General features: G+C 49.3%; 1 protein-coding gene across 1 annotated transcript; it reads left to right on the plus strand.

Annotated features, from left to right (window-relative positions):
• The first annotated feature begins 10,990 nt into the window (after positions 1–10,990).
• Positions 10,991–13,588, plus strand: LOC141950249 (acrosin-like). The gene is made up of 5 exons (XM_074884825.1): positions 10,991–11,229; positions 11,542–11,739; positions 12,075–12,340; positions 12,602–12,747; positions 13,232–13,588. Exons 1-5 carry the CDS (start codon positions 11,144–11,146, stop codon positions 13,586–13,588), a joined length of 1,053 nt encoding a protein of 350 aa, XP_074740926.1. The 5' UTR covers positions 10,991–11,143.
• Positions 13,589–14,489: the final 901 nt, after the last annotated feature.

Genomic DNA, 14,489 nt, shown 5'->3' on the forward strand with positions numbered 1-14,489 from the left:
CAGGGTCACAAATTAGGTTTCACCTCACTGATCTGAAAGATTCCAGGGCTGAGATTATGCAAAACTAGGGCCTTTTCTTAGCTAGGCTTAGCTATGAGTAGTGCAGACACTGAACATCGCTATAAACATACTAGCAAAAGAGAAGTCATCAGTAGACATGACTTGTAAAGGATAGTAAGACAGAGCTCGTCAAAAGTGCAAAGAGTGATAACAATATACGATACTTTATCACTAGAGATGACAACAGGAAACAACATCTAAACGTCTTGAAACAGCTTGATTTCTGACACAGTGATAAATAGCCAGGTGCCTGCCATGGGAATTGTTCCCTCTCCTTTCACAGGCAGGAGTGGCCTTGGGAGGGGAAGCATTTCCTCCAAACTGCCCGGGCAGGGGAAGGGAAGGTGATCACTGCTGTAGGGCTCGTTCTCTTCAGATCTGATCAAAGCACACTGGGATTTTGACCATTTAATGTAAAGAGCTGTGAATAACGGTATTCTTCTTGTTGTGGTCCTCAGAATCCTGACACTGTGGTCAAATCAAGTTATATTTTCACCCTTCCCAGACTATTAACCCAATCCCAGAATATCGTCAGTGCAACAAACTCTGTATTACCTTATTCATTTAGACCCACAAGATGATATGGCTTAGAGACACAGAACAAAGAACAGGCATTATGCAATGCTAATCCCCTTCAGCAAACAGCAGATTAAAAAACCTCCACAGAGTTCATGGCTGCTTTTTGTCCCTTCATGATTTTAGTAGATTTGTTTTCTTCCATTACAGATAGCAGACACTCTGTTCTACAAAGTGTCCCAAACACCCTACATTTTGGTGGGAGGGTTGCTGAGGGGATCAGGGATGAAGGACAGAAATCTACAGGCAGTGAAGCTTCATTAATTCCACTAATCACAGACCAATTTGTTTACAGGAAAGTTTTGTGGTTTGTTTGTTGTTTGCCTTACAAGGGTGAACAGGTGTCCTAATATCTTCTGTGTGTGGAGTAACAGAGGAGCAGCCACTACTGAGAGCGCTCTGCTCAGCCTCAATTCATGAATGGAAAAGTGATTCTGCATTCGACAGCAAGGATAAAACAGAATCCTGCTGTTCAGTGGGAGACAGAATCTAAGTATCCTGTAATATAGTTTGCTACATCACCACATGTCAGGCTTGACTTTCCTAATTTACACCAGTAAGTTCTTACAGAAGAATAAATCTTTTCAACTCAAGGCTTCTGATTTACACCAGGGCAAATGGAAGTGCAGGAGGCCCTTCTTATCCTAATAAAATGTGTCAGCTACTGTTAAATGCAGTAATGGCAGATACAATAACATGTTAGTATTGTATTGCAAGATAACAATATCAGCACTGGATTGAAAGGGGAAATCAGTTACTGTTTGTTGTTGTCATTTACACCACCATTCTCAAAAATCAATTAATTGGTTGCAGTGCTCTCCAATTCCAGCTGCTTTTTAATTAAAACAATGAATCAAACCACTACTAAAAAGAAATCAGAAGCACCCACTTTGGGGAAAAAGTTTTCAAAGGATGGCTTTAACATACGCTATTGCGTTCAATTTTAGGTGATACAAGGCCACACAGAAGGTATCATTTCCTTCAGTAAAGTCACACCTGAAACTATATGGGGAGTGTTTTTTCTCCTTCCGTTCCCAGATTCTTCCATGGTACAAGGGTGTTTGGCCGCAGATACATAGTTTGTAGAAGACAGTGCCAACAAAACACCAATCACAATGCAAAGACCCCTTGTCTAAATGATTCTCATTAACATTTTAAAAAAAAATTATTCCGTTTTTTAACAAAGACAGCCAGTTTAAAGGTGTTTGGGCTAGAGCTTTCAGCACTATTCTCATTTTCAAGCTGAAGTGCCCTCTGCTGGCCACGATTCCAGGTGCCTTTGCTCATACATTTCGTATGGAACTTTTTCTAAACATCAAACTTCGTTAGAAGAGGGCAGACTCCTATAACAATATATCATTTAACTGTTGAAAATGATTTTCCTTTTTACATCAACAGGATCTGCATTAGGGGAAATTATAAAGGGCATTTAAACTTTGCGCCAAGAATCGAAACCTCGTTGGCTTTGCTCAGGTGCTCTGATTCTGTGGATAGATGACAGGCAGGTGAATGAAGAAGAGAACAGCAAAACAGGTGGACCAGTGCTACAAACACAAAAGAGAAGATTAAGTGTGATGGAACAGAGACTGCAGAAGAGATTCAGCATGGAGATTCAAGAAGAGAGAGCATACAAAATCCATCCAGGAACTAAACCGTTAGGCAGCTACATCCTTCCTCTTCTCCATACTGCAAAATGTAGTTGCTAAAGGGTTTGTGCAGGTTTTGGCTGTCACAGCATTCAGAACGACAAAGACAGAGGGGCTAAACCCAAATATACAGGGGAAAAGACCCCCCAAACATTCAAAGAGGTTTTGGAAGAGAAAGTATATCCTGGATCAGTGGAGAAAGGGACAAAGAACACAAGTGACCTCAAATTCAGGTCCAAGATGCACTAGGAGAAAAGAAAGTTAGATATCATTTGAAGGGGAAAAAAAATAAATTAAAAAGTCAATAAAACCAGACTTTCCATTTGGCTAAATTAGATTTCAGCCCTGAACTTACCTAGGATGGTGAGGTCAGATTTCTCCACATCATTTCTCTGGTCAGCAGATGGGTAGGTCATCCTTTATTTCTCCTTCTGAACCTTCTCTCAATCTACAGATGCCTGTAGACTCGAGAGCTGCTTCCTCCGATTCCCTGGCGCTTTGCAGCAATCTAGTTCTTCAGAGCTCAGCGGGGGTAACAGGAGACTTGTCTGTCTTTGAGGACAGAGGACAGCTTCAGCCAAAGAATGTTAGCTTTGTGAAGCAGCAGTAAACTCCTGAGAGGTACCTGCCTGGACCCGAGGAAGAACAAATTACTCCCGAGCTGTTCCATCTTTTCCTGCTCTTACCTTGCCATCCAGATGCTTCGTGAGGAAAACAACGCAGAGGAGACATGTTTTCTTTCCCTTATATATTACAAGCCAAAAATGTGCATTTTTTTTAGGATAGGGTGTTTCTCTGGTAGAGATGAACAACAGCACTGAGGCAGTAAGAAGGATCTGTAATGCTGAGAACCACAATTAAAACTTAAAACTGATCTCAGGCTGCCCTATAAATCTTTCATTTTTCTTACCATTATCATTAGTTAGACTTGTATAACAAAACAAATATCATCTTTCAAAGGGCAGGTGGAGAAATCAGGTTTCATGCTTGCTAACTGAAAGACCTGATAAAGGAGACGAAGTATTAAGATGCATCCAGATCATTAAGTCTTTGTCTTCAAAGGATTTTCGTCATTAGCAAGTTACTTTTCATAGAATTTTTGGGTGCATGTTGAAAATATTTTATTGCCTTCACATTTAACATAAAGCTCAAACACTACAGAAAACTAATTTTCACTGTTTTGCTAAATCTGAAGCAGTTTTAGGCTATTAGGATCAGTTTCCTAGTGCATTACATGAACTTTAATGTCATCAGTGAGAGGGGGGAGGGATAATCAGGCTTAATAGGCTTAGCCAAAATACAGCCACTGGCATTCAACCACATGCCGATAGTTGCCAGCTTTCTGGATCTCTGAGGCTACTGCACCATCTCCAACGCTACTGTACGATAAATCAATTTTTTAAAAATGTAGCCATAAAACCAAGGTCAAACTGATATCCCCATAGCTAAAATGACCTTGCAATAATCAAAAGATGAACAAGTACCCTTCATTTTTCTGCTGAATTTAGACATGCACATAAAAAGATACTCATTTTAGTTCTGCTTTTCTAGCAATAGGTGGCACTATCAAATGCCACTTTCATAATTATCTACTGTTGCACCATAGCATTCTATATTCCAGTGGAAGAACAGCAAGGAACATGGCTGAGGTTATTTTTCTTTCTGCTTCCCCTAACCAGAACAGAAAATGCACCTTGCAGTTGTTTTGTTTTCTGTTTTAAACTGTAATCATGCTCAAATACATTTTTACACCAGTTAGAAACTTGAGAGAAATATGTTATTGTTTTTTAGAGTATGCTACTTTAGACAAGTGGCAAGCAGATAAACATGCTCCATGCTCCACCAATCTCTATGCTAATATTAATATTTTTAAAAATCATGGTTTTAAAAATAGATGTTCTGTCAGCACTTTCAACCACCTTTTTGTGACCTGTTAAAGTACATAATATCACTACTTTTCCCCTCAATTTCCATATTTTCCCAGATTTGTAGATAATACACACGGTTCGCAAATAACACATCTTCTTAGCTTGCAAAAGAAGCACTCTGCTACTCTTCCCCTTCAACTTGTTGACCACCTTTCTCTCTCTTCTTTCTCCAAACTCACCAGTTTCATTCTCTGTGCAACTGCCCGTGCTGCACCTTTCCTTCTCCTGCTCCAGGCATGCTGGCTCTGCAGGCCTGAGTTCAGAAAGATGCTTAACAGCTGCAGCACAGAGTCAGAACCCTGAGCTCAGTATTTTTGAGGCTGATCATGTACAAAACATTGTTTTGGAGATTTGCCACTTCTCCAGTGTAATTTTTGAAGCCCCAACTCTCATAGAACATGCTTCTCACCTGAGCTGTTTGCATAAGGGATAGACTTCATAAGAAAGAAAAGTATTCCAGACTAAGTCTCTTCTGGATTTGAATTTCTTTTGTTTCAAAGTAAAATGCGCTGGAAGCCCAGAAAAAACTTCTGTTTGTCTCAAAGCAAGGAAAGAATTAAACACCAAAGCTGTTTTCTGAAGTCTTTGGGTTATTATGGCAAAAGCATCAAATCGGTCTTAAAATTGCTACGTGCCATTAGGCAACCTTCTACTTTCTCCACAGATCAGCCACTTCCCTGCAATTTCACAGCACTGTCTAAGGCAAAGTGTGCCCAGACTGCACCGACAGCGAGCTGACACGACACACTTCATGTTCCATTGCCCACTGTCCTTAGCTGTTGGTGACTCAACTGCTGTTCCCACAGAATAACGACACGCTTGGCCTCTGCCTGTGACTCACGTGTTGCTACAGGGCTTCTTTTAACTGAAACACACAGCGTGTACTTTCTGTTTTGGAGCAACAGCCAAACATGTGGTAGAGAACTTATTTACAATGCACACAGTGACAAACAGAAGGCATCCTAGGAGGAAAAAAAAGGATTTCAATAGATTTTTAAAAAAGTTTTTAATTTACAGTGCAAGTTAAAGGATGCAAACCAAGCAATAAAGCAGATACAACTGACTGTTCTTTTAGAATTGAAAGAAACACTTAAGTGATATTTCTCATTAGCTACATCATTTAAGGTTCATCTTAATTTAGTCCATGGACTGCAAGATTAGAGGATCAATCTTGTCTCTGTTGGTGTAAATGGCCGTGTTTGCTGTGGCTTTAGTCAGTCAGGGTTATTCCTGACTCCAGTGATTTACATAACACCAGACAGAATGTTTTTCTTTTGTTGCCACAGCAATTCACCTGCTACAGGTTCTGCAGTTTTGGGGGAGGCGACTGCTCAAACATCCACTCAATTCCCCCAGAGCTCAGTGACATTGTTCCACATTTCTGAAATACCGATTGGGTGAACCACGACACTCACGACTTTCTAACAGCAAAAAAATGCAGCGGCTTCCAAAGCACTGCACAAATGGAGAGTGGGAGCAGCGATCTGCACGGCAGCAGGTCTGATCCATGTACACACTGACATGATCAGGAAGTCTGTACAAAATGTGCCTGGAAGTCTTTTTGTAATGCTGATTTCAACTATAAACCTGTCCCTGTCGCTGCAGTATCGGGTGGATTCACGTTATGTTACCTTGTTTTCTGGGTGAAATTAGTATAAAGCAGCTGAAAGAGCTCAGACTATGATATGAATTAAACCCAGACTAACTCTATAGAAAATCTCACGAGATTCTCAGATCTCAGGCATAAACTACAGCACAGCTGCTGTGAAGTGCACACCACATACAGCACCAGGGCCACGCACACACGCCGACACAGCCAGTTCCTTCTGGAAGGAATCCCGCCAGCACAGACTGACGGCGGTGCGCGGTCGCTCCGTGTCAAAGGAAACCGAGCTGCCTACTAGGAAGTGTAATTTGGAGCAGTTGCAGTGTTGATGTGTTGAATCTTTTAGAAACTGGTAGGAGAAAAAGCCAACTGCTAACGAACCAACATAATATGAAGTAAACTAGGATAGGAAGCCAACTGATGATTTAAGCAATAGTTTTCCCAATACAATGTCATGCAAATGCCCTAGAACATAGCAAGGAACCTGCTTTGCTTTCAGAAAGAGCCAAAATCCAGTGCCTTTGGTGTAAGAGGCAGCATTCATGTCTAAACTTAGGGCAAGAACATTCTTGCATTTGACAATGCCTTTCTAAGGTCTTGCTGTCATTAAAAAAGACAAATGAATAAGATAAAGCTTTCTGAAATTAGGCAATGCTAGGTTATTTTTTATCTAGATTAACTCCCTTATCCCTTCCATGACACAGCTGCACAAATGCTTGTAGTGGCAGAAAGCAAAAGACTAAGATGAAAGGCCAGCTTGGAAAGCAGAGAGGAGAAGACAGATACTACCTTTTTGCAGTAGCAGCGCTGAAACTGTGGCCTGAGACATCTTGCTACTGAAAACTTCAAGTCCTTTTAATCTTGTGCAACATATCTGAAATCAGCCAGAGGTAATGCTGACTGTCCTTGAATTCATCCTGCATTATGCTTACAGAAGCTTAATTAAATTAGCTCTTTGGTGTGCACATGCTCATTACAACTGACTGTACTCTGTGTTTAAAAAACAAACCCAATAATCTTCCTTTGGAAACACATGCTTTCATCAGGTGCACAGGTGATAAATAAAGTAATTTTCAGCAGATTATTGACTTCAGGTTTGTCAGTCAGTTATGTAATTTAGAATTCCAAGCACATACACCAGTGCCCTGAAATCAATCCTGTGGGTCACCACTGTGTCTGTTACAATGCACACTCCCTTTTCGCTGATATACACCTCTGCACCTCCATCCCATCAGAGACAGGCAGCTTTTCACCTCCCCCAGTATAATGCACACGCATTGCCATACTATCAAACCCAAATCCAAGATTTGTTAAATACGCTTCTTCAAAAATCACTGAAACTCTTTCACATCCCATTTAATCTTTGCATTCTTCTTCTCTAAGGGTGAATATAACTTCCCAGCTTCCAGCAGTCTGGAGATAATTCTGGACAAGCCTCTAAGTAATTAGCTGGGGAGCAAACTTTCTTTTTCCATCAGCAATGCTAGTGAGAAAAAATAAGAAAAATGCTACGGTGCTTTTTGTTAGCTGTAATGGTGGGAAAAGCTGAAAAATTTGTGGTGAGTGTTTGCATGTCAATTAGAAACAAGAAGAAAAACCAGATGATTAGTTATTATTCCTACTATACGTCTCCAAGGTAAATCTAAGCAACAGAAAATGAGAAGTGGAGACAAGATGACTTTAAGAACTGCCAGAAGTGTTTCACGTCCCAGTATACTCACTTGTTTATGGCTCCTTCAGTTCTGCAGGTCAAAGATTCCCAGAAACTTGTAAATCATACTTACCCTAGGTATTGCACATCCCTAAGTGACTACACACCTACAGCCTCTTTGCACTATTTGCTCGAGCCGGTGCTAAATACTCCACTCCTAGGCTAGCAGAAAAGGCAGGTATCTCCGTAGAAACCTGCAGCTTGCTGAAGTGTGTGTGCAGGTGGCACAGAAATATCTACTTCCCACAGGCACTTAACAAGAACATACTTGCTCAATAATTACACACAGTGTAATTTAATTACACACAATGTAATTTAATAAAATATTGCAGTCTGGTAAAGGAGAAGGAAGAGTGCTGAATTTCCCTTTCTTTCCTGATGGTTTGCAGGGAGCCCAGCACAGAGTACCAAGTGCTGAACACGGAACCTTCTGGATGATGCTGGAATTGCTTTCTGCACACGAGCTCTGCTCTCTGCCACGGGAATATCAATGGCAAGACAAATTGTTTTGACCAGCTGAAATAATCTAAGCTTTAATCAACAGTGGTGAAGGACAGTTATATGCTTTGCTTATCCTCGGCATAGTTTCGGGCAGTTTGGAAACAAGTGCTTAATATTAAACAATTCATTTCTTTCCAACAGTCACACAGAGATATTCCCAGAGTCTTATTACTTGAATTTACAGGCAGCAGTATTGCTGAGGTAAAGGACTTTACTCAGCCCCATGGAGTTACAGATGAGGACAGACACTGAAGACTCATCAAGGAAAGCTATTCATTAAAGTTTCAGTGTTTGTTTCACAGCGCCTCTGCCAGCGGTCATTTGTGCAGTGGGAGGTGGGGGGTTAATGCAGCCCCTGCCCCATGAGCCGATACTAACGAAAATTGTCTGGAAGCAACAATCAGCATGTTGATGGGGTGATTGCGCACCAGGTGAAAGAACCCAGTTTTGGGACAACAAACACACACGCACACCCTGACTGCACACCAACACACACACACACACACACACACACACACACACACACAGACACTCCCTGACTGCAGACCAACACACACACTCCCATGGACGGCACTCCTCAGCCTCCTGCTGCCACTGCTCCCAGCCTCTTGCCGCTCCATCCCCTTCAGTTGCTCCACACTGGAACCCTGTCCCAAGCCCACCAGACCCCCCCCACCCCCAGCTAACCCAGCTCAGCCCTAGAGCTACCCTGCAGCTCTGTCCCAGTGACCCCTCTGGCTAACGGGGCGCTGGGGCAGCCAGCTGTGGGCTGGGGAGATGACCAGCCCTGCTTGGAGGGCAGCTCAGTGCAGCCTGGGCTCGGTGCTGGGTGTCCAAGCTGAGGCCTCTTGACAGAAAGCCAGACTTGGTCAGGGTGGGACCGTGACACAGCATCATCTCCAGAGCCAGAACAGCTCCCTTCAAACCATGGTCCAGCTCAGCTGGAGGTGTGTGGTGCAGCCCTGGGTGGGAACAGAGCTGGGAGCTGCAGCACCATCGCGTGCCAGGGGCCAGGAGCGCAGCAAGAGGGGGTTGGGATGGACGGTCCTGGCAGCTTCAGAGGCAGGACCTTGTGCAGCCAGTGCAGAACGGACACGTCTAGGTGGGAAGCAGCTCAGGGTGTGCATGCTTGAGCACGTCCAGGTCCTTCATGACTCCGGGAGGTGGAAATGTGGCCGGCGGTTGGCAGGCCTGGTCCTCTTGTAAGGTCTGTCAGGGGTGCTGGGGCTGATCAGTCAGGGGGGCTGCAAGCACACGCCATCCACAGGACTGAAAGGGTCTCTCTCTCCTCTTGCTCGGGAGCTAGGCCAGCTTCAAGTTCAGCAGGGAATGGCACACGCATGCAGCACTGCCACCCGTAGCTGGCCCTAGACACGGGGTGTTTCCAACTGACAGGTCCCTCTGACCTGTGTTCCCTTCTGCCATCGCTAGCAGCCAGGCCTCGGGAACCACCCCCCCCGGGTACAGAGTGGGGCCACGCAGAAAAGGATTTGGAACTCACGTGTGAGTAGCTCCTTGATCCCCCCTTCTCTCCATTTTCTGTGCTTATACATCCTCCTCATCTTCCCCGACTCCTCCCTTTCTCCGCCCTTATCTCCTCTCACACAAGGGACCCACCCCTGGTTGTTTTTCCCCCTTGCTCCCAGGTTTGCTCCATCTGTGAACACATTTGGTGTTTCAGGTGCTGTTAGTGAGGTCACCTTGGACTTCCATGGCATTCCTCATGCTGTTTCCTGGGTACTGCTGTCCCTGCCAGATTCCTCTCCCTAAAATGACCCCATCTCTTCCTTCAATTATCTGTGAACCGCGGCCATCTCCCACATCATTCTCCCTTAACCACCTGCCAAATCTGGTGCTGGAAGAGCAGAGAATCCACGGAAGACAAGATGCCTTCTCTCAGGCCACCTTCTGCCTGCTCTGAGCAGATCTGGGGCACCACCTTCAGGCCAACTTTCAGAAACCGAAGCGGCCTTGAGTCCAGTTTGGGGCCCAGCCCTGGTGCCTCTGAAGCCGTGCTACACCTCAAGGGCCCTGAGAGCAGCTGTTCCACTTTCAGACGGAGCCTGCCCTGGCATCCTAGGGACCAGGCTGGGCACTCAGCTGTGTGCCTTATGTCTATCCACACAAGCCAGGATGCCAGCAGGGAGCTCCCACAGCTTTCGTGAGCTTTGAGGCTGCCACTCTTCAAGCCACGGCCTCCAGGGACCCAGCCCTGCTCGGCAAAGGCAACGCAGGTGGCTGGCTCCTGCTTCTCTCCCGTGACTGCCCTGCACGGCCGCATGTGAGCATGGCTCCGCCATACAGCTGCAGAAGGCAGACTGACGAGCTGAGGCCGATCCAGGATTGACCAAAGCCATGGAGAATGGCATGTGGGGCTGAGAGCAGGAGCAGCCTTCTCTGTTTAGGGCTTGCAGTTGCCTGTCGTCGGCCACGTGTACCAGGTGCCACAACCGCCCTTGTCAATGCTGGCCCAGAACAGCAATAGAGCGCACAGACAGCAAGGACAGGAAGCCTGCCAGAGGGGGGTGCTGGGGCTGACATGGCCAGTGTGGACAGTGCTGCATCTGTGCCGGAAAGTTGACACTGCTTGGGTCTGCTCGGTTTATTGCACTCGCACATCACTGCTTGCCTGCCGCGGCTGTAACCAGATCGGCTCTGCAACACCCAAAAGTGCGTACTGCCTGTAGTAGTCACGTTCTCTGGTGTACGTTTGTTGGGAAGGACCTGGTGGCAAAGGGCTGCAGAGAGCAGGGGGCAGTGAACTCCCCGAAGAGGCTGTGGTGCCACACTGGGTTTTTTCCTGCTCGCCATTGGCAGGCGGTGCTGGGGGCCGACGCTGCTGCCTGCCACAGGGCCTGCACACCCCGTCCCGCAAGCCGAGCATTCAGCGGGGTCTGTCGGGGGTGTCCGATCCCAGCTTCTGCCTCCCCTCCTGCTTGGAAACCCCCATGTTTTCCCCCCCCGCCCCTAGAGACCACCGTGCCCAGCCCCCGGAACCAGCGACACTGTGACATCAGCCCCGTTGCCAAGGGCACCACCGGCACCGCGAGCCCTGTGGGCACTCTGTCAGCTGCTGCACTGGTGGTGACAAGCCCTCGGTTCTGGCAGCTGGCACATGCCGCTGGCAGCGATGCGTTTGCTCCCGCTCCTCATCCTGCTGGCCCTGTGCTGGCCTGCGCACGGCGCCTGGGACAGCTGTGGGTAAGTGGCCGAGGCTCTGGGAGGGAGCTTGGCAACCTGATGGGGTTCCCTGGAGGGTGCCTGCTTGTCCCCCGTGGCCACACCACGGCTTCCTCAGCCCCATGCGGGAGCCTCGGCTCCTCGCAGCACCCGGGCTGCTGGCACAACTCGCCTGCGGGGCTAAAGCAGAAACGGGGGCGGCCGCCCACCCACCCCACGGGGCTCCGTGGCCTCACTGTCCATGCAGCACCTCGTGGGGAGGGCAGACGGCTGACCTTCAGCCGGGACAGCAGTAAGCCATAGAGCAGGACGGTGATGAGTTTCTGGTTACAGGACCTGCGGGCTGCGGCCCATGGCTGCTCACTCCGGCACCTCGCGCGTCGTGGGGGGCACAGACGCCCAGCCAGGGGCCTGGCCCTGGATCGTGAGCATCCAGGATCCCTACGCAGCAGGCACGGGGCACATATGCGGAGGGTCCCTCATCAGCCCGCAGTGGGTCCTCACAGCAGCCCACTGCTTCATCAAGGCCAGGTAAGGAGGGCCAGGAACGGGGATATCCCCCCAGCACTCGCAGGTGCCCCGTCCGCAGCATCATGTGCTACTCCCGTCCCCTTTTCTTGCGGTACACCCACTGCCTGGGCACTGCAGAGCCCCGCTGAGAGGCTGCTCAGGAGAGGGCTGGGCTCCTGCCACGGCTTCCTACAGCCTCCAGCTCGACACGCCATGAGCCCAAGGCATGCAGGGGCAGTCGCAGCTTCCGTAGTGTGCTTTCCTCTCCCCCATGTGAAGCAGGGGGCAGGGAACTGCTGGGCTGCTGCAGCATGTGGCTCCTCTCCCTCTGAGCCCTCTCCCCATCTGCCTTCCAGGCACATCACCATGTGGCGCGTGGTGATCGGGGCCACCCAGTTGACTCATCTGGGCCCGGAGGCCCAAGTGCGCAACATTAAACGGCTTCTGGTTCACGAACACTACAGTAGTATCTCGGAGGAGAACGATATTGCACTGCTGGAGTTGGACCAGCCTGTCCAGTGCAGCTACTACGTACAGCTCGCCTGCGTGCCCGACGCCTCCCTGCGAGTGTCCAAGCTGACGACCTGCTACGTTAGTGGCTGGGGGTCCACGACGGCGAGAGGTGAGTTCCCAAAAGTGCTCGTTTCCCGAGTGCGAGCTCGGCACACGGGGGAGGTGGGCTTGGCTTCCTGACAGCAGGGCTGAGAACCAGAGTGCGGCTGCGGGGTCGTGTGCCCATAGAGACATGGGCCTGGCCCAGGGCCCATGGCCAGACAGAAGGGCAACGCCAGTGCAAAGCCAAGCCCCAGGGAAGGGCTCACCCAGACAGGGCAGGAGACCTGGCAACGAGCTGCTGGGTGTTAATTCCTTTCTGTGCTCACAGCCGCAGGATCAACGGATGTCCTGCAGGAGGCCAAGGTTCACCTCATCAACGTCCGCCTCTGCAACAGCAGCCGGTGGTACGCAGGGGCCGTCCACCCCCACAACCTGTGTGCTGGCTACCCGCAGGGCGGCATCGACACCTGCCAGGTAGGAGCCTGCGACAAGGCAGCGCCCAGCGGCACAGGCAGCCCCGGTACAGCCGCCCAGACACACCCCGGCACGGCCTTTGCCTGGCCAGTCGCCCTCCCACCGCTGGGTCCCCACCGCTGGCGGGGCTCACCTCCCCTTCCCCAGCTGCAGGCCCTTGCCCAGGGCCCCACTGGTTCCAGAGGCCCGGGACTCTGCCCAGAAAGCCCATCCAGCGCTCCTGGCAGCCCCGAGGTCCAGATCCCAATCCCAAAACATCCCTCTTGCACACAGCCAGCATCGCTGTGCAGAGATGAGAGAGAGCCCTACCCCACAGGCTTACTACCCTCTCCCTGACAAGGTGCTGCAGGCCTCAGCACTGAGCAGAGCCTCTCTGTGCAGCGGATGCAGCCCTGGCAGGTGCTGGCAGAGAGAAGGAGCCAGCCCTAGTGCTGCCAGTGGCCACCTGACACCACCTGAACCCTCCCTCTCTCCTCTGCTGCAGGGTGACAGCGGTGGTCCTCTTGTCTGCAAAGATAAGAATGCTGACCACTTCTGGCTTGTTGGGGTGACCAGCTGGGGGAAAGGCTGCGCAAGAGCAAAACAGCCTGGAGTCTACACCTCCACTCAGCACTTTTATGACTGGATCCTGGTACAGATGGGGCTGCACCCAGCAGCAACGGCTCCTCCAACGCCACAGCCAGTCTTCACATCAACACCCTTTCAGAAGCCGAGGCCAACAACGCAAGCGGGCAGCTCTACGGCCTGTCCATTTCCACGCCAGAAGCTGGCGGAATTCTTTAAGCTGCTGCAGGAGCTCCTGCAGGGCCTGTGGGGGAAAGAGGCTCCAGCAGCAGCATGAGCAGGACCCAGCTCAAGCTGCAGCGCACCGCGACCATCTGCTGGGGCACTGCCTGCTGATCCAAAGGCAGCCTCAGTGTCAAAGGCTGCTCGGTCCTGCCCACACACACAAACGCTCCAGTTGAGCATTCCAGTTGTTGAAATAAAGTTGCTGGTTTTCACCATGCTGCAGTCCAATTCAGTCTCCTGTGCAAGGCAAGGATTCCATGCCCGGCACCTGCAAAATGAGGCTGCAGGCAGCCAGGTCGGGCACAAAGGGAAAGAGTCACTCCGAAGGGCTGGTCAGAGGGGAGGGTGAGGGTGTGGTGGAAGAGGGGGGCGAAAGGTCTTGGGGACAGCAGTTGGAAACGCAAAGTGTCTTACGCCGGCTACTGGTGGGACTCTTGTGTGTGTGTGCGTGTGTGTGTGCGTGTGCACAATGCACCAGTGAACTTGAAACTGGACTCTCTTGTGACACAGGAGACACAGATCTGGAAAGACCCACGGTTTGCCCCGATGACTGGGTAAGGAGCTTGACATCCAGCCATGGATATTACATGGACTTAATTTCCATACCGTTAGTTGAGGAATCTCTGCACGTGCTGTGCTTATGAATCGAGGGAGTGAAGGTGTGTTTATGTTTCGCTAGTAAACACCCAATCCTGATCATCTGGAAAGGCAGAAAAGGACTGGCCTGTGCTCATGTTTATGTAAGCGGTGGGTACGAGTACATGGGCGCTGGTAAAGGCATCGCTCTGCCTGTGTCAATCTGTTTTGCCGTTCACATTAATTGTGTAACTCTGTGTGTGTGTTTGTTTACGCGCTCTTTGGACGCAGCAGAACGTGGGAACAGCAGCAGCCACATCCATCAGACTGGGACAGGAGAAGCCTCCGGGGTGTGAGAGTCCACCGGTGGGACCGGA

Source organism: Strix uralensis, chromosome 15, assembly GCF_047716275.1.
Source record: "Strix uralensis isolate ZFMK-TIS-50842 chromosome 15, bStrUra1, whole genome shotgun sequence".
Lineage (NCBI taxonomy): Eukaryota > Metazoa > Chordata > Aves > Strigiformes > Strigidae > Strix > Strix uralensis.